The 26746-nt window shown below is 38.5% G+C and overlaps 1 protein-coding gene across 1 annotated transcript in view; it reads left to right on the forward strand.

The window, feature by feature from the left end:
• Positions 1–26746, forward strand: part of KLHL32 (kelch like family member 32) — a 122831-nt gene that overhangs the window by 34814 nt on the left and 61271 nt on the right. Inside the window, exons 5-6 of the mRNA XM_074150388.1 lie at positions 14829–14936; positions 24269–24367. Of these exons, the coding sequence (XP_074006489.1) occupies positions 14829–14936; positions 24269–24367 (207 nt within the window). The remainder of the gene's footprint in view (positions 1–14828; positions 14937–24268; positions 24368–26746) is intronic.

The raw sequence follows: 26746 nt of genomic DNA on the forward strand, positions 1-26746 counted from the left end.
TGTGTGTACCAAACGAACAGTATTTTCCTTGCTATTGTACCTTGGAAATGGTGCTACTTAGAAATTGTCTTTCCAGATAGTATTTAAAAATGTTAGCTCTTTCTGTTGGACCAAATCAACTCTATTCTTCTAGCAACATCTAGTCATTACCGAGACTTATGTGCCAAAAAACTCTTAATCTCACTTTTAGCTTCCTGTTTAGGTTGAGAAATACTTCCTCATCTTAAATTCCTGGGATCATTTGAATATAATTTTTTTCAGTTGGAAAGCTTATTTGTGAACAAATCCTCCTCTAGTGCTCAAGCTAGAAAGCTGGTCTGTTAGTCGTTCAGAAGTTGTCATACCTATCCATACATGGCTTGAGGCTAGAGAAGGACCCCAGGTGGAACTACTCCTTTCTTTTGGGAATATGGCACATCCATGATACAAGAACAGATCAGCTACAGGATGCAGATATACAATTGTAGAGGTGTCAGATAAACATCCCAGAGGTGACAAACCATGAACCCTATTATGAGTCCTTGCACCCTTTCCTTCTTATTTTTGTTCTAACTGATACAGAATTGTTTAGGTTGGAAGGGACCTTTAAGATCATCTAGTCCAACCATCAACCTAACTCTGATAAAAACCATCACTAAACCATGTCTCTAAGCACTATGTCAACCTCTTGTCTCTTAAATACCTCCAGGGATGGTGCTTCAACCACTTCCCTGGGCAGCCCATTCCAGTGCTTAATAACCCTTTCAGTGTAAAAATTTTTCCTAATATCCAATCTGATGCTTCAATTTTCATATACATTACCATTTTCCATGAAATACCAAGCAGTCTTTCTGCTGCTGTCATGATTTATGCACAAATAGGAATATCACAGCTATGTGACATCTTTCATTTACTTATACATCCTTGCCATCTTCTTACTCTTAACATTCTTCCCCGTAGTCTGAGAAGCCTCAAGTCTTTTGACTGATTAATTTCTTGTCTTTGCCGTGCTAATTCATGTTGTCCTGTGCCGTTCTCTATTATCAATGTCCTAACTCAGAAGCGGTTCCCAATCATCCTACAAAACTTCAGAACAAGATACAGTATTCTCATTTAATGTCCCACTATCAGTTTTCTTGTCTAAGAACCTTGATAAAGATTGCTCTTAAATATGTTTAATTCTGTCATAAAAATGTTTTCTCCCCTCCTTGGCTGTTGTTTTTAATCTCTCTTGGGGTTTGGTTTTTTTTTTTTTTTATTCATTCTTCCTATGTAAGAATACTAACTGCAATCTTGGGAAGCAGTACGGTCTTAGTACTGGTTCCAGGCTTGCAGTCATTGACCTCATCATGGTCACTACCAGACAGTGATGCTGTAAGAAATCTAAAGGATATTTTAACATGCTGCCTAACTGTTTAGCACTATATTTTCATTCTTCTGCGTGTGAAATCAGCCAAACGTGGCCCAGTACACATGGTTCTGGGTGACGCCAACAAGGCAGAAGATATTTCATAGAATCATAGAATCATAGAATGGTTAGAGTTGGAAGGGACCTTAAAGATCATCGAGTTCCAACCCCCCTGCCATGGGCAGAGACACCTCCACTAGACCAGGTTGCTCAAAGCCCCATCCAGTCTGGCCTTAAACACTTCCAGGGATGAGGCATCCGCAGCTTCCCTGGGCAACCTGTTCCAGTGTCTCACCACCCTCACAGTAAAGAATTTCCTCCTAATATCTAATCTAAATCTCCCCTCTTCCAATTTAAAACCATTACCCCTTGTCCCGTCACTACATCTCCTGACAAAGAGTCCCTCTCCATCTCTCCTGTAGGCTCCCTTCAGATATTGGAAGGCTGCTCTGAGGTCTCCCCGGAGCCTTCTCTTCTCCAGGCTGAACAACCCCAGCTCTCTCAGCCTGTCTTCATAGGGGAGGTGCTCCATCCCTCTGATCATCTTCGTGGCCCTCTGCTGGACCCGTTCCAACAGGTCCATGTCCTTCCTGTGTTGAGGACTCCAAAGCTGGACACTGTATTCCAGGTGGGGTCTCACAAGCGCAGAGTAGAGGGGTAGAATCACCTCCCGCGACCTGCTGGCCACACTTCTCTTGATGCAGCCCAGGATGCGGTTGGCTTTCTGGGCTGCCAGTGTGCACTCCCGGCTCATGTTGCGCTTCTCATCCACCAACACCCTCAAGCCCTTCTCCTCAGGGCTGCTCTCCAGCCATATGAAGATTCATAGTAGCGTCTGGTGCTGTGAACGTGTTGTTTATACACCGCCTGTTGAGAAATGAGAACTCAGTGCTGCTTGCTTCTCATTGGAAAAAAAAGCAACTTGCCTCAAATAGGAGGAGGCTTGCAAAAAAAAAAAAGTAGGTTTTTTTTTCTAAAAATTGTCCTACTGGTGTGATATAAAGTTTTAAATACGAGTTACAAGTTTTTTACTGATTATTTATTAATTCCCTTACAGTTGAATGTCAAGAAAACAGCACATTCCTTCACTTCTTAAAATATTGTTTGATATAGGCATTGTCAATACTTTTACTAAGTTTAATCAAACTGTTGGAAGTAACATAGCATGGGCGGTTGTGAGGTGGCTTGTTGTATAAAAACATTTCTAATATTTATCTGAACAAACTTTTTTACTTCTGAAATATATACAAAGATGGTTTGCAAATGTTTTAAAGCTTTCTAAATAAATATTTGAATGTTCTTTCAAAGTGGACGAAAGTAAGGGAGCGTAAAGGGTTATTTTACTTTGTTCATCCTTATCTTCGCAATTAATTTTTTTTTTTGTTGCGTGATGCTCTGAAGCAATTTGCCTTTGCTGCAGACAGATTTCCCACAGCTCAGCAACGTGGGTGCTATCAAAAACATTTACAAGAATCTTCTCTTTTCTGAATTCTGTTTTCAAATTACCAGCAGTTGTTATGCTGTCAGAGTAAATATGTTTCTGTTGCAATTAACATAGTATGTAAATTAATTAATTGCAATTCTGCCACTGCTCTATGGTAGACAATATCATCTTATTCTCCAAGTTATCTTCTTGATTATTTTTTTTTTCTTTTTCTTTTTTTGAAGTCTCTATATTGTAAGTGAGAGCAGCATGAGTAAGTATGGCAGAATCAACTCTGCAGTTAGTGAGATAGGTCATAGGAGACTGTGGCTCATTGCCTCTAATTAAATTAGTGTTATAACAACATGTGGTGTTTGATTACTATTCAATTGATGCATTTTCTCAGTTTAAAAGCAGGACAGAAAGGAGTCATTGCAGCTGTGTTGCTGTAATTGCCAATTTTCTTTGCCGTCTTCTTTTCTTGCTCCAGGCTACCCCAGTGCTGCTGTAGCAAGTGTTCTGAAGCTGGGCTGGGCTCAGCCACAATTTCTGTGTTGCTAAGTGTCTGACCATGGAAAGCCAACTTCTTAGGGCAGGCCTGTGGTAAAGAAGTGTTTCATACCTGTTTTCTTCTGTATAGTCTGAAGTCCTGTATTTTAGAATGTCGTTGGATACAGTAGACACTATTCTATATTTTGCAGTCTTCATCAGAATCTTCCTACACAACCTCAGGAGAAATTAAAGCTATTATTCTGTGGGTGTAGTGAAGCTGAAAATATCTTCTTCTCCAACCACCTGAACGAACTATTTGGGCAGCGTGTCACTTTTAGCTTCAGTGAGTAGGACCCACATACCATTTTAATAACAAGGGAAGCATCCAAAGAAAGAGGCAAGAAGAGCAGTGATCTATGATCTATGTGGTGCACTTGTACATACAGCTGGTGTTAGCATGTTTTAATGCTATCAAAATAACTGTTTTTCTTTTGGATGCTCCCTCAGGGTTTCTTGCATTCCCCTTCATTTGTATAAGAAGCCCATCACAATGCACATACTTTTGCCTTTTGTGTTGCATCTCATGCTTGTGGGAAGTTTTAGAGGAAATATTTTTCGTTAAACAAATTCTTCATTTGCTTCATTGTCTACAGTGCCATTTTTTTACTCCCTGTTAACAACTTCATTTTATTAGACTGAAATGTGATATTGGCTACTTGCATTCATGTCACGGTAGACCTTCTGCTAAAAGGTTGGATTTAAGCAGTGGAACCTTTATGTTTGACCAGCTTGAACATCTTTATAAAATGCTGGTGGTTGCTTATCTTCAGCAGGAGTTAATCTGCCCTAAGTCAACCTGTTTTCAAACTTAGACATCTAAAACCTCTCTAATTCCCAATCCATTCTTCCTGGATGACCTAATGTGCAAGTGACGAATTAATTAAACTGCCTTTCTATCTACTACTTAATAGGTAATGCCTCAAAAGAGGTAGATGCCCATAACAGCATTGGGTGAGAATGTAGGAAGGGCCACGCTGTGGTGGATCATTGCCTGGTTGCTTTAGCAGTAGCTGTTTGTGATACACTTAGCCTGGTTTTACTCTTTTTGTCCAGGTATGTGGTGTGTCCCTGAGAATTCCCCAGGTGTTTTCAGTTCAGAGGCTTTTCCTAAGCAGGGTGTGATTCCTGGCTATTCAGCAATCCTAAATAGGTCTCTCATCCAAGCTTTTATCTTCTTTCTCATTGAGCCTGTGTGAGATTTCTTATCCACTGTGTTCTCTAACAAGGTGGCCAACTATCTGTTATGTGAAGAACTACTTTTTGCTTGTTCTGAATCTGATTTCCGCCAGTTTCACTTGATTCCTTCTACTTCTTTTATTGGAAAAGACAATGAACCATCAGTTCCCTAGATATTTTTCTCACGGCACTCAATCATCTCTTTTTCCGGGTTGGAAATTTCTGACTTATTCAGATGCTATTCAAATGGAAGCTGTTCCATATGCTTGATGATGCTTTTTGCCCTTCTCTGAAGCTGTTACAGCTGTAGTACATCTTTTGTGAGATGAGGGTAAGGGAATTGCATGCAGCAATAGACAAAGCACAGATTTCTGCATGGGCATAGGGTTGATTTCTGTTTTTTTTCTTTTGCCTCACAATTTCTAAGCTTTGATTACTTTTTTTTACTGTTGCTGAGCACTGAATTTTAGGACACCTTATGAAATGCCCATTTGAATTTTCAGAAGCTCTCATACCTGGCACTTAAGAGTCTACCTTGCCAGAGTTAGATTTCAACCAAGAAGGAGTAGGTGTCAAGCCTTGTATTAGAAGTAGCGTGACCAGCAGGAGTAGGGAGGTGATTGTGCCCCTGTACTCAGCACTGGTGAGGCCACACCTGGAGTATTGTGTCCAGTTTTGGGCACCTCAATACAAGAGAGATATCGAGGTGCTGGAGCGAGTGCAGAGGAGGGCAACGAAGCTGGTGAAGGGCCTGGAAAACAAATCATATGAAGAGCGGTTGAAGGAGCTGGGACTGTTTAGTATGAGGAAGAGGAGGCTGAGGGGAGACCTCATCACTCTCTACAACTACTTGAAAGGACACTGTAGAGAGGTTGGTGCTGGTCTCTTGGCACAGGTAATTAATGACAGAACAAGAGGGAATGGCTTCAAGCTCCAAGAGGGTAGGTTTAGACTGAACATTAGGAAAGAATTTTTCACAGAAAGAGTGGTCGGGCATTGGAATAGGCTGCCCAGGGAGGTGGTTGAGTCACCATCCCTGGATGTGTTTAAGAACCGTTTAGATGTGGTGTTGGGGGATATGGTATAGGGGAGAACTTTGTAGAGTAGGGTAGATGGTTGGACTCAATGATCCCAAGGGTCTCTTCCAACCTGGATGATTCTGTGATTCTATAGCACTTATGGGAATAATTAAATCGATGTCATCATGGTCTGTTAGCTTGGAGGGGGTTGGTTGGAGAAGAAAGAAGAGCCAAAGGATAAATGAGCACAGTAAAATGTAGACTACTAAAAATAAAATGAAGAGATGATTTTGTAGAGACATTTGTTCCAGAGGAGATAGCTGATGGAGGGCAAAGCTCGGCTGATGATGAAAGCTACTGTGACAAATTACTGCAATATTAACACAAGCTTGGGTAAGCAAGTCATTCTTCTTTTATTTAGCAAATTGTTAGTGTTTAATTACCTTTTTTTAGGCTTTATCAGTAAAAGGATGTGGAAAACCAAAGAAAAATGGTCAGTGAGCTGATTTTATTCTTTTGCCTTTGTGTAAAATAATTTAATAAATATGTTGGTGGGAATTTAGGGTACTTCTTTAGCAAAATTATGGAAAGCGGGATTTATAATCATAATGGAAAATAGGGTTGTTTTAAAAGATATGAAGGGTATCTAGTTCAAACTCTCATAAAATAGGCCAGGTATGAAAGGTATCTAGTACAAACCTTAATAAAATGAACTATTTCAAATTTCAACGTTAGGCTTCTCGCATAACAAGTTTTGCAGTTATGTTGCAGAATAGAAGATAATTGTAGTTTACTATTGGTTGAAACATTTGGATGTCAGTGTATAATGTCATTTACATCACATTATAAATGGCATCTTAAGAAGCTAATTAAAGTAATAACTAAGATTATGTTACTCCAGTTCTGTTAGATTAAGCCTTGCTGTACAACTATTTAGTTACAGCCCATATGCACTGGGGCGGGAAACTTATCTTGATGGTACTGTATGAAGTATACTTTTAAAAATAAGCCCCTTAAAGGTGTCAAAGTTTTGAGCATGGTTTTTCATGCAAAAAGAAATCACAAGAAGCTTTGCCTCCCTGAATGAAACGTATTGTGGTAGCTAAAGTGCTAGTTCAAGAGCTAACTGACTTTTATTGCAGTTTTATTTTGGGCTTGCTTTTGATACGACTTGCTAAAATCATCAAAGGACATGAACAATAGGCTTATGCATTCACTGGGAAACATTAAACCAATTTAAGCCAAAATTTGCAAATGTGACTCATACTTTTCTGTGCTTGACTGGAGATGCTGGAAAAAAAAATCTGGTTTTTGTTATGCTGCTCCCTTCATATTGCAAAAGGCAGACCTGCTTAAGTGTAACTGTTGTTAGGACAGACTGTACGTTACTGCGGATTTATGCAGTGCTTTGCGTGGCAGTGTCCTTACAATTCAGTTTTCTTGCTTCTGCCACAATGAAAACATTAACTTTTGGTGTTTGGGACTACCCTTGACCACTCATTTATTTTGAAATGTTGCAACTAATAAGGTTAATGTATCTGTAGTAGTTTGTTGTTAAGTTTATTTTTTTTTTTTATTCTGGTACGGGGTAGCACATGAAAATTGTATTTTGTTTCTGCAGCACAACTTAGACTACTTCTGAATATAGGTCTTTTTAGTGATGATGCAGCAGCTCATTAGGAGTAGTGTGCTACAGTCTATCCTTTTCCTTGTGTCTGAAATTGTGTTTGTGCATCTAAGCAGAAATTTGGGAAAGACACATTAAACTGATTATTAAACTCTGACTATCAAATTGATGCAGGTTCAGCCAAGAATGTAACTTGTCAGCAGCAAATGCTTATATTTTTTTTTTTTTATTTTGACTGGGAGCGGAGATCCTGAGCCTGATTACAACCACAAAAATTACTTTGTTCTTGCTGGTTTACTCCCCAAAAAAGATGCACCATACAAACAGGAAAAAATATCACATCTTCAGGTCCTCTAAACAGTAGGGTAGGTCTTTACTTCAATTTTCATTACTTATTTCTAAAGATACTAAGAAAGTGATGTCTTTTTATAGTAACAATAAGTACATTGCATGTATCATTGGTTTGGTAAGTTCCTAGGGGCTGTGTAATCACGTATCACTGTCTGACGCTGAGGTACTGATAGAAACACCAAAGGTTCAGTGGAATTTACTTTGCTAACAGTAATATATGAGACTTCGATACTGTTCATAAAATTGTATATTTTGCTGCTCAGTTTTTCTTTTATTTCTTCTCCTTTCTTTAACTATATACTCCCTTAAACTATGAATGATAGCTGACCTTTTCGTTTTACAGGATTCATTTTAGTTGCATGGCAAACGCTTAAAAAACAGTATTTAGGTAGATTTCATTGAGTAGATGAATTACTGCAGGCTCAGTTATCAGTGATTGATGTTATGTGACATTTTCTCTGGGAATTTATATAGAACTTTTTCAGAAGAATCATGTAATGAGCCTCTTAATCATATTTCATGCAGTTGATATTGATGGATATGTTTTTCAGTGTGCAAGAGACTCCAGAGGACATGGCTGATGATGGATTGAGGATAGACAGGCTTCAATTGAGAGGAAAACAAAGCAAGATATAGCTTGCTAGTTATGAGAAGAAAAAGCTGCATTTTTACATGCAGTAAGGAGACATTGAGATACTAAATTGGTTATTTGGATAAGTATACATTACATATCTAGACCATAGTTGATATTTGATCTGGACATTGTCATCTGTCAAAGCACTATTTTGACTCCTGTTAATACGTTCTGATTTTTTTTGTTGTTGTGGTAGGTGAAAACGGCAAAAAGAAATAATATTGCTTATGTAATGAAGGATTAGAATAGGGAAGTTAAGAACAACTAAAGGTTAGTTCAGGAGTAGTACAATAAAGGGGATTAAACAGATTATGATTTATTTATTTAATATTACTGTTACACTACTGAATTGCTATTTTTAGTATAAACTGCAAAGGAGAATGTTTTGGCCTGAAAGAGTTTATAGTCCAAATAGATAAGATACAAGTTGGAGTGACCTACATACAGATAGGGATAGGCTTAGGTCCCAAATCAGAAAGAATGCACGGCTGAGCTGTTCCATTGATGCCAGTACGATTTCTCACAGGCTTAAAATTACAAATGCAATTAAAAAAAAAATCTTGAGGCATCACATCGTATCTGAGTTCCCTGAGCAGTGTAGGAAATTGATCCAAGATCTCTGAAGTGTTAGTTTACTTTGTTCATAGCTTTTCTAATGCATGAGATGAGAAGTACGATCGATTTCCTGTAAAGAAAAAGACGTGAAACAGGTGAATATAGAAGTAAGTGAATATACTGTGGGAGGTGAATTTGAATAAAACACTGCACTTAATGAAGATGCCTATCTATTTTAAAATAATTTTTAAAAACCCTCAAGCAATATCATTGTGGGATTGTGGAGGCAGAAATTTGAGATGTCAATTCTGCTTTTCTATAACAGTAAAACAGTGCTAGTGTTAGTTACTTTAAAAATTCAGTGACAAAAGATAAATAGCTAAGGAAAACCTTGGCCATTTCAATGATCAGTTCTTTACCAATTAGTCTGCTAGATAGACAGAGTAGATGTTCGCTCTCAAAATTGTTGTTGTGGGTTTTTTTCAGCTACAACTTTATATAAAGTTGTTTGTTTTCTTCAGATGTGTTTTTTAATTGGGTTGAAAAAAGTTACTGAAATGGTTAGCGTGAGCACCAAATAATTTGTTTGGTGCATTTTAATTTTTTTCCTATAGAGCTCAGCCTCAGTAGTAAGGGACTGGGTGGGATGGCATACTTAGGGTTTAATTTCTATTAAAAATGATAAGAATTTTTTCCCATAACATTCAGCCAGTGTTTACAATATAGTTGATAATTAGTAGGAAAAGTCAGAGTGAGTTGTTAACACAGCGCTCTGTGCTGACTTAGAGATGAGAAAACTCATGGGCATTGCGCATAACTCGCTATTAGTTCATCTTGACAGCCTGAGTGTTCATCTTTTTGAGTGTGGTGCAATGAAAGGAACTACAAGAATGCGAGTTCACGCTGTGCCAACTTTCCACTCTCCCTGTCTGGTGGTGATTGGGAGGAAGTGCAGCAAATGCTTATGCACTTAACAGCAAAGAATGTGTCCAGTTTCTGGACGCCCACGCAGGAGTAACAGCTGAAAGTAAAGGCAGTTCTTGCACATCAGTTGCAAAAGCTTTCAACTGCCAGGTAGAATCAAGGATGAGAGGTGACAGGGTAAGCTGAGTGGGAGATGGACTGAGTTGAGATATTTGCATTGAGTTGTGCAAAACAAGCTCAGTCTTGCTGAAATCCTGTGAACATCATGTGAATGCAGCCGTTAATGGAAGTAATTCTGAAGTATCCCAGGACTTGTTTGTTTGTTATCTACTGCAAAGTCTGTGGCTGAACAAGAATTTGTGTAGGTCAGAGCTATGGATTGGTGGGGAGCTTCAAATGTTTGTTTTATATTGTAGTGGACTTGGAACTAAGGCTGCTGGTAGTTATCAAAACAATGTTTGAGAAAACAGAAGGAGGAAATTTGGAAATGTAGCTCTTTAAATTATTGTAGATTGCTATAGTAAGCTTAGTTTACTTTCTGGTTTTTGAAAGCTTAGACTTCTTTTGAAAGTTTCATTTAGAGTTGAACCAAAGAAAAATGGATAATGATGAATGTCTTTTCACGATCTTGCTGAGGGAACTTTGAGATATTTTAGAGGTAATTGCTATGCACTGGAGCCATGTACTTTACTCCTAAAAGACCCAGGGTATTTCTTGAAGGCACTAATTTAAATAGTCATTTGCTCCTCTCCCACTTGGAACATATCAGAAAAGTTGGCCAGGGGCTGATGTAGCTGAAGTAAGGGATGAGCATAAGAAGGTCAAGACAGGCAAGTTGAAGGCATTTTGTGTGGATTCAGCCTGTCATAATTGGCAATCTGAAACTTTTTTTTTAAAGACCCACTCACCTAAGGCTTTTAAAGTAGAAATGACATTACATGAGTTCAGAGAAGTGAAAGAAAACTCTGGATCTTATATATAGTAATTTGTCACAGGAAACAAACTTAGAGGTGCAAACACTTCTCAGTTTATTATTGCTGTCATGGTTTGTAGGTTTCATTCCAGAAATAGTCATCTTCAGAAGTTATTCTGTTCTCCTAAAATGAATACACTGAAAGGACGCAATTCATTCTTATCTCTTCAACTTCCATTCTTCAGTTTGCTCAACCCTTTACCCTTAGGATTAAAGTTTTCACCTATTTTAGGCATCTAGGCTAAGCTAAGTGTTTAGGCTTCCTCTGCAGTTAGAAAAAAGATTTCATCCCGCTAAGTTCTGTAAATTGGTGTCTAAACATGCCTATTTCTATCTATTGATTACCCAGAAAAAACTTTTACTTACTATTGCTATACAGCTACCTATCTTCTGATACTCTTATTACAGGCCCTGATGACAATTTCCTCTCCTTTTTTTTCAAGTTTCCAGGTATTTTACCAATTTCCCTTCTGTACAGTATTTACCCAATGTATCATACTATTATTCATTCAGTGACTTAATTAATTTCCTTTAAACATCTTTTAAATGTTAAACAGCTTTTATGCAGATTTAAATTAGAATCCAGTGGTTACCTCGGTGTTCAATTTGTTATTATTGTAGTTTATTCTATTTTTTAACTCCCAGCAGAAAGCTTATGAACTCTCAATAATAAGAATTCCAGGTTGTTTTCCCAGGCCATAGCAGTAAGTTACTTATAATTTTCGTCACTGTATTTTTTTTTTTTAACAGCATAACCATTTGTTCTTTTTGTATTCATTTACCTGTCTACTGAGGCTGCTTATGTTTTGATTCTGTTTCTTGCCTTTAAAAGGCCTCTAAGTTCCGTGGAATTCTTTTACCAAAAGAGTTTACTTGTGTAAAATATTGTACAACTTGGTTAAGTGGTTTTGTGATGATTTACTGCTTGTTATGCTTGACATGATTGTAAGATTGGTGTGTACAAATGAGGACAACTCATTACTCTCATGGATATGGAACATCTGAGTAAGTAATAAAATGACTCAAAGGCAAGGAGCAATTTTTTACTTCACCATTGCGACAGTGAGCAATTTGTATTTTGGAGATTTTGAATATTATCTTGTGTTTCTGTGACCTTGATGTCTGTTCTGAAAGTTGTATGTTGTGAAGGAGTCTGTACCTGTTGCTGCACTGCTGCCTGAGTGATAAAATCAATGTATCTAGACATTTTTTGTCTCATTTCTACTTCTTTTAACGGTAATACGTTATTCTGATTCAGTGGTGTTTTACACACATCTTGCATTTTGCTTTTGAAAGCTAAGAGGCAGCAAAAGCTGAGCATGGAAAGTCAGACCCAATGACTCTGCTAAGCGTTTTTTACTCGGGCTATTTTGTCCGGTTACGTCAGATCTGATCACATCTGAGCCTCCTTACCCTGTTGTTGTGTGCCATTCCTTTTTGAGATCTTGTCATCTTTTGTGTTCTAGGTTTGCAGAAGAAACTGTTTTATAAAGGTGCCTTTGGCTGCTGAGGGCAAAGTAGTGAAAGTGCATGCAAGTGTGCTGTGTATTAAATGCCCACCAACTTGCCATTACTTTGAAGTCAAATTTTAAGAGTCTGACAGTTGTTTTATGGTTTGATTTTTTTTTTTTTTTTTTTTTTTTTAATCCAGGGATTGTGTGCTTTGTTTTCTTTTTCCTTTGGGAATAGATCTCTAGCTCTGTTTCTGTTTCAGGCCAAGATTAGAAGAAGAATGGAGGGTTGATTCCTCCCTCCCTCCTCTTTTTACAGCTAATAAAATGTCTGCCTGCCCGACGAAAATGAGGCCATCCTAATTTGTAGCTTCTTAAACAAGTGTGAGCTCAGGTAGAATTCCACAAATGGAATATATCTATTTGTGACAGGATGCTGAAAGCTGAATTTTGGAGCAGTTGCCACAGAATAGCAAGTGGATTGTGTTTATTTTTCTTTTGGAGAATTGGCTTAATTAAAATCTTGACTAAACCAACAGAATTCAAACAATCACTTTATTTCCGACAATTTTGGCACATTGATTGATTGGATGGCAGAACAAGACCTGGGTATTTAAAGGAAGTGGAAGAAAAGATAAGGCCTTTCACCAGTGGGTTTTGTTATAAAAGGGATATTTGGTTAACATGTTGGCAACTTCTACTGCTCACTCTCATGAAGGTCTTGGAGGAGAAATGAGGCATTTTCAAAGATGATTTTATTTTGTCCAAGCAGAAGTATTTTAAGATAAAGTATGATATATTAACATTGTTGAATGAAATTAATAACTAAAATAAACATTTCATGTTTAGCCAAATTTGGTACCTTTTCTGGTAAGTTTGACTTTGAATTGTGCACGTGTCCAAATATTTTATATTTTATTCTTTTTCTCGTCTCTCTTGTACATCCACCCAAGTTGTTTATCTTTTGCCTTGTTTTTAATGTACCCAAGGGAAAAATAAAGTAGGCTACTAGCCTTGCATTAAAAGCATGACTGATGGATCTATTTAAGCTTACAAAACCTCAGAGCATTTTCAGAGATACATCTGAAATTGGAGTGTGACAGCCCAACCGTAACTCATTCTCCAGGTATTGGTGAAGTCTCTAGCCAGAATTTAATGATCCATATGTTTCTGCAGTTAAAATCACCATATTCAAGTACAGCAGTGCAAATTAAAGACTGAGTTTGAGCCCAATTTCTGCCTATGATTGAACAGATTTTTTTTTCATGCTGGATTAAACCTTTAAATTTTCAGGCTGAGAAGGAAATTTGCCTGCTGGTGAAAGCAGTGTGGATCACTGAGCAGTACTAGGTTCGTCTGTGTGGGAGTCTACTTTCCTGAAGGCTAATCCGATTTAGCTGAATGTGAACTGGCTGAGGACCATTGCAGACCTTATCTTTTGATCACATTCTTTGGCCTTGCCTCCTGAAAAACAAATGTAGTTCATACTCATTATCAAAAGCTTCCATAGAATACTCAGAGGATAGTTTGGGAGAAAAAGAACTCCATATAGCAGGTGGCACACAAAGCCATAATCCTATGGTTTACTGGCAGCTACAGTTCTGATCACCCATTCCATTATTAGAGGATGCCAGTACTAGTAAATAAGATGGATAAGGCCTTGTTTTCTGGCCCTAAAAGTGACCGGCGCAGCATGGCTTGTGTCCATATCACTAAACCTTCTGCCCTCTGCAAACAGGTTGGCTTTATCCACGCTATTTGGAACAGCCGTGGCTTGGGCTATTCCCTGAACCATAGCCCAGGCATTGCCTGGGGGAGTGCTGGTTGGCAGGGGGGCAGAGCTCTGCTGGAGGCTGTGTTCATTAAACACTGTGGATGATTATGGGCAGTGACTGAGTTAGCGACCTGATGGGCAAAGACTAGAGTCTAAGTTTAACAGAGATGGGAAAAAAAAGATTTCTACAAGGATCCAGAGACTGAGTAGGGTTGCTTTAGTCCAGGGAGGTGATGAAGGTTGATGTTCTGGAAAGTAAGACTGGATGAAAGGGACAGTTGCTCTCCTCGATGATTTTTTTTCAGGGAAGTCCCATAGCACCTTGCCAATCTTCAGTTTACGTTTTATGATCTGAGAAACTGGGGCAATAACAAGTAGGGGGAGATTGTAAGTTTAGGTGACTGCATCTCCGTGCTTCCTCCTCATTCAATAACTTGAGTATTATGTTGTTCACGTTCCAGTCTGAGATGCTTATTTGGAAAGGATTGTTTATAAAAGATGGTGTGTTAACTGCCTCTTCTCATACAAATAATTGCATGTGGCTTATTGTTGCTTCCTATATATAATGATATTATACATAAGTATTATTTCTAGTGGTGCTTATGTAGTTTTATTTTTTTTCCAGAGTCCAGTTCTTTTTCTATTTTTATTGAATGCTACCTTATTGTGTGACTGTTCCCATTGATTCCACCTGAATTACTTAGTGAAGAAGTATATATACATGGACCAAAGGGATTTGTTTCAGTTTTTCCAGAATAAGTTTTTGTATTTATTGATAAAAGGCCTTGGTTGCAAGATGGATTGCTATGGAGTTAGTATTGAAAACTTGGTATAGATCTCATTCTAACTCACAAGTCTGTTGCTATTTAGAATTCTGATTCAAGGAAAAACAAAAGTGACTGAAGGTGAAAAAATCAGTCCTTTTCTTCCTGGACCGTCACTGGATGTTGTTTTTAATGGTTAATAACATTTCTTTCCATAGGCAATGTTCAGTCTCTGCATGGTTGAAAGCGAAGCTCATGAGGTGAATTTGCATGGTGTCACGAGCCTCGGTTTAAAACAAGCCCTGGACTTTGCATATACTGGACAGGTACTGTACAACTCCTCAAATTAAGAGACACAAACGAAAGCAAACTGCAATAAAACCTGAAGATTACCTTTACAGAGGTGCCAGAAATTTTTCTTGTACACTGCCCACTACAAGGTCTTTTGATTGAACAGATCTTACTTTTTGTATACTGGCTTGGGGGTTTTTTTGTTTGTTTGTTTTGGTTTTGTTTCTTTAGTGGGATTGTCTAAGAAAAATGCTGTTTATGTGCATTGTTGCCAGGTAGTGAACCACATAGGACTTGTATATCCTTTTGGGGTGGCCTAGCTGTTCATAAAAACTTAATGTGAGTTGATTCTGCATGCTAATATAAATGTAAAGAAAGGAAAATATTTTCTTAATAATAAATATTTATAAACTCTGCTGTTTGACAAATTATATAATTGAGGGGAAAAGTCTGTTTTCCATCTCTGGACAGATGCAGTCCAAGCATATTTGTAAATGCTTATAGGTACTATACATCCTTATTGTAGCACTTTTTATGATAGCAGGTTGTGTATCACATAATGTTACTTCAGAAAATGCAGAATAATGGTCCTCTTCCCTCCACGCCCCCACCAAAAAAAAAAAAGTATATATGACCTGTCATATCTCTGCACTGAACGCTTGGACAGTGTTGCTGTATGACTTCATCTCGGTTCAGAGTTCATGGATAGTGAGCTCAGAACAGCCAGCTATTTTTGCTTTGGACTCTAAAATTCTAGATAACCAAACTGTTTCTGGAAATATTGCTATAACAATTGAATCCATTGGTGTATATTTGTTTATTAGTTAATTTTGAAATGGAAAGCTTAAATCCGTATTACATTATTCTGGAAGAGTTGTTGGGTTGTACAAATTTAAGGCATCTGCTTCCATACTGTGGATTGAGTATGTGTCTTTACTTTTTTTTTCAAAGGTAATTAAATAAAAATAAGGAAAGAAAATTTTTTACCTGTTCTAAAGGGCCGTTTTTGTCACCAACCCACACAACAGTTATACTTTAGTGTTGGCCTTAGAGATTAGCACTTGAAACTTCTTTGTTTCTGCTGTTATGGAAAACATAACTTTTTCAAAGATTTCTTGGATATAAATAAGAGCCAGAGATGCCATGCTATGTTATTGAATTGACTGAAGATCTCAGTACATAAGTTGGCGTTGGTTTGCTTTTTGTTCTTTGAGTTGAAAGTTTTGATAGATAAAATTGAATGTCTCCTGTGCTGTTGAAAACCTGTATTTGAAACTATAGGTTGATCATTCTGCAGAGAGAACTGTTATTGCTGAATGGAGGTATCTTTTGAGAGGACGGTTTGTAATTGATTTCTGTCTGTCCCGTCCTGTTTGCTGTGAATAGAGGTATACTCCCCTATCTTTCAGCAAAATTCAAAGTCTAATAAATCTATGTAAAATATGTTGAGAACCTGGAAAGGATGGATTTGGCTTTTATGTAAGCCAACAATCCACCCCACGTTGCTTCCAGAATACTATCCTCAGCTCCCTAGTAAATCATATGTGCCTTTTATCTTTGAGCCTTTAGAGACTTTCGAGTCTTTCATTTTCAGGTATGATCTACTTTGAATAAATGAGTGGGCTTCTTGAGGTAAATACAGATGTGCACGTATCTACAGTTGCTCATATATATAAGTGATTGTAAGGCAAAGTTTGCTCTGTCATGTCTATCAGATACACCACATGCTACTTTGAAGCACAGAGAAATGAGAAGGATTCTGTAGGAGTTCTTACAAAGATGCCTTTGAAGCATAACTCAGTGATATGCGACTGTGAGAATTAGCAGTGTCGAATTTTCCCTCTTGTCCTTGAAATACTCTTCTGGCACTCGCTTTATAAGTATTGAGCATTGCTTACGTACTGACTCAGGCTGACAGCATCGGTGTGAACGTTTCAAGGTAATGAGTGGGAGTAATCCACAAAGGCTATTAATAAATAACTGGATTACTGCATGCTTACATCAGAGAGAGTTTTGAAAACAGAGTTGTCTTTAGTTTGGGTCTGCGAACTCTTTCTGATTTCAAAACCAAACAAATTATTTCTTAGTAACCCGAAACTCGTTCATGCCAATTACAACCTTGTATTGCTCTGAAAATGTGGGTATCAAGACATGATTTGACGTACCTTTTAAAAGTGAAAGCCATAAACTCTCTCTTTTTTTTTTTTTCTTCTTTTTTTAACATGTTTGACCAAAATGTTAGTCCAAAAAATTGCTGATTCTTTAGGTAACTCTGTGGAACTAGCAACAATTTAGGGACAGTGCTGAGGTATACGTATCTAAACAGATAAATATTTAGTTTCAGGTTTCTTCTCTTCTCTTCTCTCTGCCAAACTTAGGTTCAGTTTGAAGTGTAGTAACGCAAATGTAACTTTCTGTGTAAAAGAATATATTGGAGACATCTGGTGGAAATATTTAATATTGCAAGATGGCAATATTTGCTGCCTGCAGTTTTTGAAAGTTATCAAAATTAAGAAATTTAATTTTTAGCATGACATTGCAATCTGAAATGAAACTCTGTCATCCTTGCCTTTTTTTTTTTTCTTTTCTTTTTAATGTGAAATATGCCTGTGGACTTAAAATACAAACTTCATCTTCCTGTCTGCTTAGGCAGACAGTGCCTTATCATAATTACTGCTGGAAATATTTTGCTTTTAAGGGAAAATTGATTGTTCAACAGAACAAAGGATTTTTGTAAAACTCAAGTTAAATATAAATAATATCATAATTCCAAATGAATGAATCCATTACTATGGTCCCTAATCATCACAAAGCAAGCAATGTTGGTATAGAAATAAATGAAAACTAACGAAAGGGATATCAGCAGAATGTGGTTTTGTTCTCTGCATTTAGATTCTCAGTAATCCTCTAATAATGAAATCTTAGGCAAAAAATGTCTTAAATAGGTTCCTTCTTGGCTGTAGGCATTTTACAACGTAATGCCCATATTCAGAATTCAGAGACACAATTCTTCCTATTGTAGTTGACATAAAGCCCTTTGATGAAGAAAGGGTAAGGTCATTGTCTCACTTCAAGGCTGGCAGCAGTAAGGCCAGGCCAGAGTCTCAGTGACAGGATTACTCCCCCTTCCTCCTCACAGGGGCATTTTACAAGTGTCAGATGCGCGTTGGAAGGGAGATGGACGAAGTACAATCAACACAGAAACTAGTGGTCAACCAGTATTTCATCTGCCGTTTTCAGTGGGGAGACAGCTATCAATATCTTAGCACCTCCTGTTCTGTTAATCCTTTCTAGCTCACTTGTGAGTGAGGTGTATTGCAAAGTTGTATTGTGATGGTTGATTTTCTTGGGTAAGTGACCTCTTGCATCCTGCGTGTAGCATTTCCACTGGTTGCCTTTTAATCAAAATAAATCATAGAGTTTGTTTAAACTACCTGCTGTCCCCAGAAAAAGTGACTTCAACTATCCTCTTTCTTTTCTACCGGGGACAACATGCCAAGGTCATGGAAGACTGAATTCAGCAGGACTATGTCTTACAGTAAATACTTAACATCTTTTTTCAATGCAATTTCAAAGCAAAAAGTATAAATTTAATAGTTTGGGACATTTCTTTTTTTACTTCTATCAGGAGGATAATCTTGTTTCTGTCCTTACCACTAGGTTAAAGCTACTAGGTGTCAGGTTCACAGTTCAGCTAAAGATTGCCCAGAAAGCCTAGAATAATACAGAGCCTAATTAACCCAGTTTATGCAGTTTATTGCAGAGAAAGTGAAATGTTTCCTGTTATTTGCTCTGGATAGATATCAAGCTGTAGACAAGACAGCTTTTCTAGAGCTGAAAGTAATCCAAGTAATGAAACGTCATCCCAAAAAATAATGAGTTTGCTTGGAGTCTTACTTATAATAATGGGACTTACTTCGTAATGTTATGAAGCTGCATCAGGGAAAGCTCAGGCTCATCATTAGGAAAAGGTTCTTCACTGAGAGGGTGGTTGGTCGCTGGAACAGGCGTCCAGGGAAATGGTCACAGCACCAAGCCTGTCAGAATTCAAGGAGCATTTGGACAACACTCATAGTCGTATGGTTTAGTTTTAGGCACTCCTGCGAGGAGCCAGGAGTTGGACTTGAGGTTCCTTATGGATGCATTTCCAACTCGAGATATTCTATGATTCTGTGATCTATATGCTGTGCATTTAACACAGATTTTAGTTTAATTTTCTGGAAAAATAGTATGACACATATCAGAGAAATGCTGGTCGTGATTCCTTCTGGCATTGGCTAATGAGACATCTGGATTTTGTAATGAGTGCTATCTTCGTTAAGTGCCAGGGCTTTGGGCAGTTGCCTGCAGGGGACCGGAACATTCTTCCCCTACTCACACTTTCTTGAAGCAGTGCTCCTCAACGTGGAAGGAGCTCAGGATTCAACTGAAGCACAAATGATCAGGGAGACAGGCAGAAGTGCTAACTGGTTGCGAGTGAAATGCAGTCTAAATTGCTCTAAAAGAAAAGTTAGGTTTTTTGATTGCTCTGAAGCGCACAGAATGGTCTCCAGAGGGGAAAAACAAGTGGTACTTTTGTTAGATGCCTGTCTCGTTTGAAATGCTGATCACTGCAAGCGGAGTCAAGAAGGAATTTTCTTTTGCATCAGACTGGCAGGAATCTTAGGAAATTTTTTTTCTTGTTTTCTGTGTTAAATTCCATATGGTTTCCATTCTAGAATTTTCTGACATGACATTATGTATTTCCTTACTGTTATAGCATAATGCTGTTTATTTTTAATGTGAATCATGCCACCACCTCACTTATTTCATGACCCCACAAACACCTGTATGGAAATGAGAAGAAACTACAGGGGTATGAATGAGTAGCTGGAATGAAGATGGAATCTCTCCATCTTTGTCTGGGCACACAGTTTTCTTACCATGACAACGGTTTAGCCTGCTTTGGCCTAAAGTAGCTTTAGTTTAGTGTCTTTAAAAGTGTCTGGATGAAATATAATGGCCTGCAATATACAGGGAATAGATTAAATGATCTAATTGTTCTTTCTAGATGTAAACCTCATGAGACTCCATAGAGGTGATAGTTAATCTGGACCTTAGGCTGTGAGTTTCTTTGTTAAGAAGGACAGTTTAAGGAGTTTCCTCCCTACTCTCTTTTGTTCACTACTTCCCTCTTTGCTATGACCATACAATTTTTTTGTTGGCTTATACTGGTTTGTTTGTAGGAGGGCGGGAGGCATTAAAGGAGTAGGAGGATGTTCTCAGTCTGGGCAGTGTGGAGGTAAGGCACGAGCAGCTGTCCTTGAGAAAGGATGGTGGTTCATACACTGCTCCTAGCCCAAGGAGGCTTAGCTGCTAGTTGCTCTGTGTTGCCAAGAAATCTCCTAAAGAAAACTGGAGAGAGGCAAGATGTGTGATTCCAGTCAATCTTTTCCACGCTTACCCAGAGCCTTAAGATGTACCAGGCTGGAGGGGATGCAGGGTGACTCGGGAAAGGAAGAGGGAAACGTTGGGGGAAGGGGGAATGACTTCCAGTTATAGAACTGCTGCCAAGAGGATAGGTGTACATGGGGGTGTTCAGGGCCGTGTGTATCTGTGACCATGGGACTCACAGAATTCCCATTTCTGCCTCAGAATTGTGCTTCAGAAGCTCAGGTTTCATTTATAAAAGTTTCTAATTCTTGCATTTGCAGAGCAGGTTTCCCCAATATATCAACGAAGCATAAATGGATTCCTTTACATATAGATTTAAATTGTATGTCTAAGAAATGTGGATCTAAGGAATTGTGTAATCTGCCTTTCTGGATCTTGCAACTCCACATTCTGTTGCAAAGAAACACCACATTTTTGCATCCTTTCTATGCCTTGGTTTATGTATCTGACCACAAGAGGGAGAGAATGGGATTTAATGAATGCTCTTTGAAGGGGTTGTGGAATAATGAAGGGTAGAATGGCTGCCTTGAAGAACAGGTTTCCTTTTTGAAAACACAGTCATTGTGAGGGAGGAGAAAACTAGCTTGACAGAGATCAGTTTGAAAACAAGCAGTATGTCAGACCTGGTGGCTTGGGAAAGTACGTTAGTCAGGCCATCTGCAAGATCTGTCCATTGTATACAGGGAGAAGGTGGTTACGCTGATTTTCTTGGGTAGCATCACAAGCCAGAGAAAAGTTGAGAGCATAATGAAAATTAACCCTCAGAATTAAAGGTTGAATAGAGGATTGATTGTAAGATGCAGCCAGGTGCAATACCTGAATTGCACCTAATTATCTTAATATAAAAATAGTGCAGAAACCAGTCTTAAGACGGCATGTTTCATGCAAAGGCACATCCTTCGCTGGTGAAGATTGCAAAGTTTATCTGAAGTCAATGATTCCAAATTACTCGGAGTTTCTGCCCTGATAATTATGCCTCGTAACCCTTGGGTTGAGGATGGTGTAGGGAAAATGATTAAGCTTCTCTCTTTACTTTTCAAACTAATTATTTGTGATGAATTTTAAGCTGTGAATCCATAATAATCTTAGTTTCCTTCTCCTTAATTTTCAATAAGCATCACTCTGAAGACCTCAGGCCTGTTAGACAGAGGAGAGTCAGTCACTGTGTGTACCTGTGGTATGCATATGGTGGTATTTATGTGCATTGAGTGTTAAGATTCATCTAGATGGCCTATATAGCATATAAACAGCTATGCTGTATAATTAATAAAAATCAAGTATTTGTATTAATGTATAGAAGCTAAGAGGTGTGGAATAATTGTGAATTACCTCAGTTTCAGTAGAAGAAAGGCTTACAATGTTTTCTTCCTTCTTTACTTATTGTTCTGTTTTTCTTGTGGGTTTCCCCAGCTTGCAGTTTGCTGATGGTGAACATTTAGCATAGAAGAATTAGTATTTTTGCCTGTATCCAAATGAGCATTGAATAAAAATTCAGATAGCCCCATTTAAGGCAAAGTCTTGGGAAGAGACGTAGTAGACTTTCCTCAGTTATCCTGGGAAAGACAAAGGTGAACATGTTATCTCAACAGAATAAGTCTTGTATGGTCCACAAAGATGATCAGAGGGCTGGAGCACCATTCCTCTGAGGACAAGATGAGAGAGTTGGGGTTGTTCAGCCTGGAGAAAGAAGGCTCCAGGGAGACCTTATTGCAGCCTTCCAGTACCTAAAAAGGGCCTACAGGAGAGATGGGGAGGGACTCTTTATCAGGGAGTGGAGCGATAGGATGACGGGTAGTGTTTTTAAACTGAAAGTGGGGAGATTCAGGTGAGATATCAGGAAAAATTCTTTCCTGTGAGGGTGGTGAGACACTGGAACAGGATGCCCAGAGAAGCTGTGGCTGCCCCATCCCTGGAGGTGTTCAAGGCCAGGCTGGATGGGGCTTTGAGCAACTTGGTCTAGTGGGAGGTGTCCCTGCCCATGGCAGGGGGTTGGAACTGGATGATCTTTAAAGTCCCTTCCAACTCAAACTGTTCTGTGATTCTGTGAAATGGAAAAACATGTAAGAAATTTATCTGCCACCTTCAAATGAACTTTTGTTGCTTACTGTGCAAATCACCTCTAGGTAGTAAATTGTCACCCTCTTTGCCTCTTGTCCTACTTCTCATAATGCTACCAGAATTATTTGTAAATGGATTGCTGTAGCTTTAAAATACATTAATATTATCATAGTTAAATATAGTTTGTCTATGCCTACAAGGTAGTAATCTGCTTAGGGTTCTAGTTCTCTTCATATTGTGTCTTCAACATTGCTAAGCTGGTGGGTGGCACTTGTAATCTGATGTCGTATTACTTACTAACTTCCTCAGTGTAAATGACGTCTGAATAACAAACACTGCAAGGTCTGAACCAGCTTGTTTTGTCAGTCTGACCTGAAGCTCTCACTTGAAAATATTTAACAGTGCTGCTCATTTTTTTAAAAAATACCTATTGGAGATATTTCTGTGACTGAAATCCTTTCTAACTTTCCATCGAACTACCTCTCATCGTGCATAGCAACCTCATTAGCAGCAGCAGCCAAAAACCTGGATTGTGCTGGGCCTGGAGATCCTTTCATTTCTAACTGGCTAGATAAAGAACTTTTTTAAGTGTGAATATCTATATAGTGATTTGCATGAGCTTTAAGCTTGTCATACACTGACAGAACTCAATGTAAATGAATTCCTGATATAAACAAGAATCAGTCCTCTTCCCTCCTGCACCTAACGTAGCTATTGTGTTGGAGATAATTTGTGGTTTTGCTTGAAGAAATGCATACGTGTGTTTTTAGTTTCCCTCAAAAACAGTTTAAGTCCAAAAGATGCAGATGATTGTCTTTCCATTTGTTTGCCATCCTCCTTATTCCACTGCATTTGAGATATAAACGATGCTGTGAGATAAAACTAAATTGTGTGGGCAGAAGAAAAAAGATCTGAAAAAAAAGCTTTTCTTCCCTGTGGAGCAGTGAGAGACTGACCTCATGTGGTGTGAAACCAAAGTTGCCAGGGGAAATACGACAAGGATAAAACTCTGAATACACTGAGTATCTTTGAAAAAAATAATTTTTCTCCTGCATTTCTGATTTTTGTTGGATGCTGCACTATTTATATTTAAATAATATTAGTTTGGATAGTTTTGAATGTGATTGCTGATAAGAAGTTGACTAGCGTCTGTATTCCCAAAGACTTTTTTGTGTCCTGAAAGGGATGCTCTAACAAGCTGACCCCAAGACACCAGGCTGGGAGCTGAGGCCCAATTATCCTCGCTGCTGCCAGTGCGTGATTTTAATTGAAATGAGTAGGAGTTTCATGTGAGCAAGTGACAGGATAATCAGTCTTGGTTTCTAAGCCCTTTCTGGCACTTCCCCAGCAGCATGTTCACTCTGTGCCTTCACAGCCTTGCTCCGTAAAATGAAGACAGTGGTTAGGAAAATTATGAAGTGGTAGCATGCAGAATGGGAAGGGTGTTCCTAGCCTGTATATTTTTTACAGGCATGAATAATATTAATACTGATAATATTGACTTCTGAGTCAATTCTGTTGGCTGATTCATCAGTATATATGGAAGCGTCCAGGTATATGGATAACAAAAGGAGGTTCTGTTATTTTGAAAAGTCTCCTTTTAAAATAAATAACATGTATTTAGTTTTAAAGAATTTTGGGGGTAATGTGGCCTGTGGACTTTCATGAGAAAAATCTGCTTAAAAATCCTTTGGGCAATTCAGGTGAACTTTAAAAACTCTGTCCCTATCCTGCAAAGACTTCTCTGTATGCTTAATTGTACTCTTTCTGTTCTTTGTGTTGACTTAAATGTCTGAAATAACAAAGGCCCGTGGTATTTTCTCTGAGTATTTACTCTGAGTTCTGCATGACAAACCTTCCATTTTCTTCTTTCCAGATCCTCTTGGAACCAGGGGTGATACAGGATGTCCTAGCAGCTGGGAGTCATTTGCAGCTGCTGGAGCTTCTCAGTTTATGTTCTCACTATCTCATTCAGGTGAGGCTTCTTTGTCTGGTTGTCAGCCATTACTATTTTGTAAACTTCTGTTTCAAGCCTAATTTCAGAGTATTAGTACAATACTTGGTGTAACCTAAATGGCAATAAACTGGATTTCGGGAGACCTGAATGTTGAGTGTAAGCTGAGTATCGGATTGTGGTAGGTGCTTTCTCCTCCCATCCATTTTGTTCCTTTCAGTCCTGAAAAGAAGAATGGACCACTGATTGGTATCAGCACATGGGAGTTTGATTCCCTCCTTTACCAGAGAATTTGTTTACTTCTGCCTCAGTTTACCAAATGTTAAATATTTCTCTATTGCAACCATGAGTATTGTGAAGCATTCAGATGCGTAAGTGTTCGCAACAGAATATTGATACATATTTCAGGGCAGTACTACCTCTCACTGAAAGGGTACGGCTTATTACCATGGCACCTTATTCTCAACTGGCCTCGTGTCCATAATGCTGATAATATTATCAACATTAGGGCTGTCATTATGAAGAAAAAAAAAAGCTGAATCCAGTAAAATAATTTTTTGTGCTTGGCTTGTATAGGAGATGGCTCACGATGGTAGCAAAAATGTAGCTTTGATATGCATCTGTGAAAAGCCTTATAAAAAAGATATGGCAATAGGAATTCTACAGAACTGTTTCCTTTTCTTTGTAATTTTTCAGTATTGTTTCTGAAATAGGGTGCGTTGGCTGTATCTGCGCAACAGTTGGGCACGGAAATGCACGTCAGCACAGTCCTCTCTGTATGCATTCGCCTTCCAACAGCATAACTGCCTTTGAACAGTGTGAGTGAGCTTGGCAGCACGCTGAGCTACTGAGTAGCACAGCCTTGCAGGATCTCCTGTTAAGAGCTTCAGGACTTTGTTGAAGGCTCTGTGTCTTATGGAGAGAGAATCTGTTCTTTGAATGTTAGCCTTAGGGAAGCCTTCAAAATGTATGTTCATACAATAACGTGGTAATAATTAGTGCATTAAAAATTGATTAGAAAGTTAAAGGAGCTGGTAGAGTATTGCAATTTGTATCAGTTTGTTTTCAGGAATGTAAGGAGGGATTTAATTTTTCTGCAAAAATAGACAATGGAATGTAATGGGAAAGATGATTGTTTTAAGAAATAAGAAATGTGAGTTGCCAAGTGAGCCACAAAACCATTTGGCCTACCAGTTGTCAGGCAGACATGGGACGGGGTTACTGTAATGAGAAACAACAGTTTCTCCCTATCAAATCAGTCAGTGTGAGCGTGTTTCTGCTGCGTACATGCTCTGTCTTTGTCAGGAATGGAACCGAAGAGACCATTGCAGCAAAGAATCTAGGGGAAATATTAAAGAATAGGGAAAAAGGGGAGTATTGCAGTGCTGGTGAGGTAGGGATGCAAGAGGACTGTAGGAGAGGAGCACATACATGCCCAATGTGAGTCCTTGGACTAACTTCTTCCATGACCTGTGTTGAGTAGCCTCTAGTATTTGTAGCTCGCCCTTGGTGCCATCTTAATACTCGGCAAGACAACTCAAGATTTACCAGTGCTTTGGATCTCATCCTTGATGTACAAGCCATAGTCAAGTATTTGGGAACAGACTGCTAATGAATTAGAAAAAACAAAACAAAACAAAAAATAAAACCAAAAATCAACCCCAAAACCACACCACCCTTTAAGAAAACCCACCCAGAGTGAACAAACATTGCTGCCAATTTTCTCTGTAATTAACAGACCAGTAAAAATTCTGTGGAGGTGACAGTCAATCTGCAGTTAATCAAATGACGTGAAAGAGGTCTGCTGTACTCTGAGAGGTGTACCAAGCCAGGGTAACTGGAGCTACACTAGTGTGAAAATGAAGAGAAGGTGGACCCCTGGTGTCCAGATTTATAATGATGGAAGTAGGGAATAAGGTAAGGGATGAAGGGTAGGGAATAAGGAGGAGAATGTGTTTGGAGACAGAGCAGTGGTAGTTCTGTAAAGTATTTTTGAATCAGGGTCTCACTGCAAGGTTTTGAATGTGCATGTACATCTGTGGGATGGCTGTAGCTTACATCATGTTGAGCTCTAGACTATTTTGCTCATTTTAGAGTATTTTTTAGCAGGTTCACCCCACCAAGGCATATCTGTAGACAGGTTTGCAGCCTGAATAGATCATAGTAAGAATTTATCTGTCTTGTTTGTTCTGCAGGATTACAGTCTGTGCAAGTAATCAGCGTTGAGTAGTTGTGTAAGCAGAAGTCAACAAGGAACTGTACATAAAGACTGTGATATTTTTCAGGGTCCAAATTAATTACATCAAATATCTGTTTATGTTCAACATACTATTGGGTGATTTAAAAAAAAAAAAAATCCATTGCTTAGTTAGTACTATCTAAAAATAAAATCAATGTAGT

This window comes from Numenius arquata, chromosome 7, assembly GCF_964106895.1.
Source record: "Numenius arquata chromosome 7, bNumArq3.hap1.1, whole genome shotgun sequence".
NCBI classification, from domain to species: domain Eukaryota; kingdom Metazoa; phylum Chordata; class Aves; order Charadriiformes; family Scolopacidae; genus Numenius; species Numenius arquata.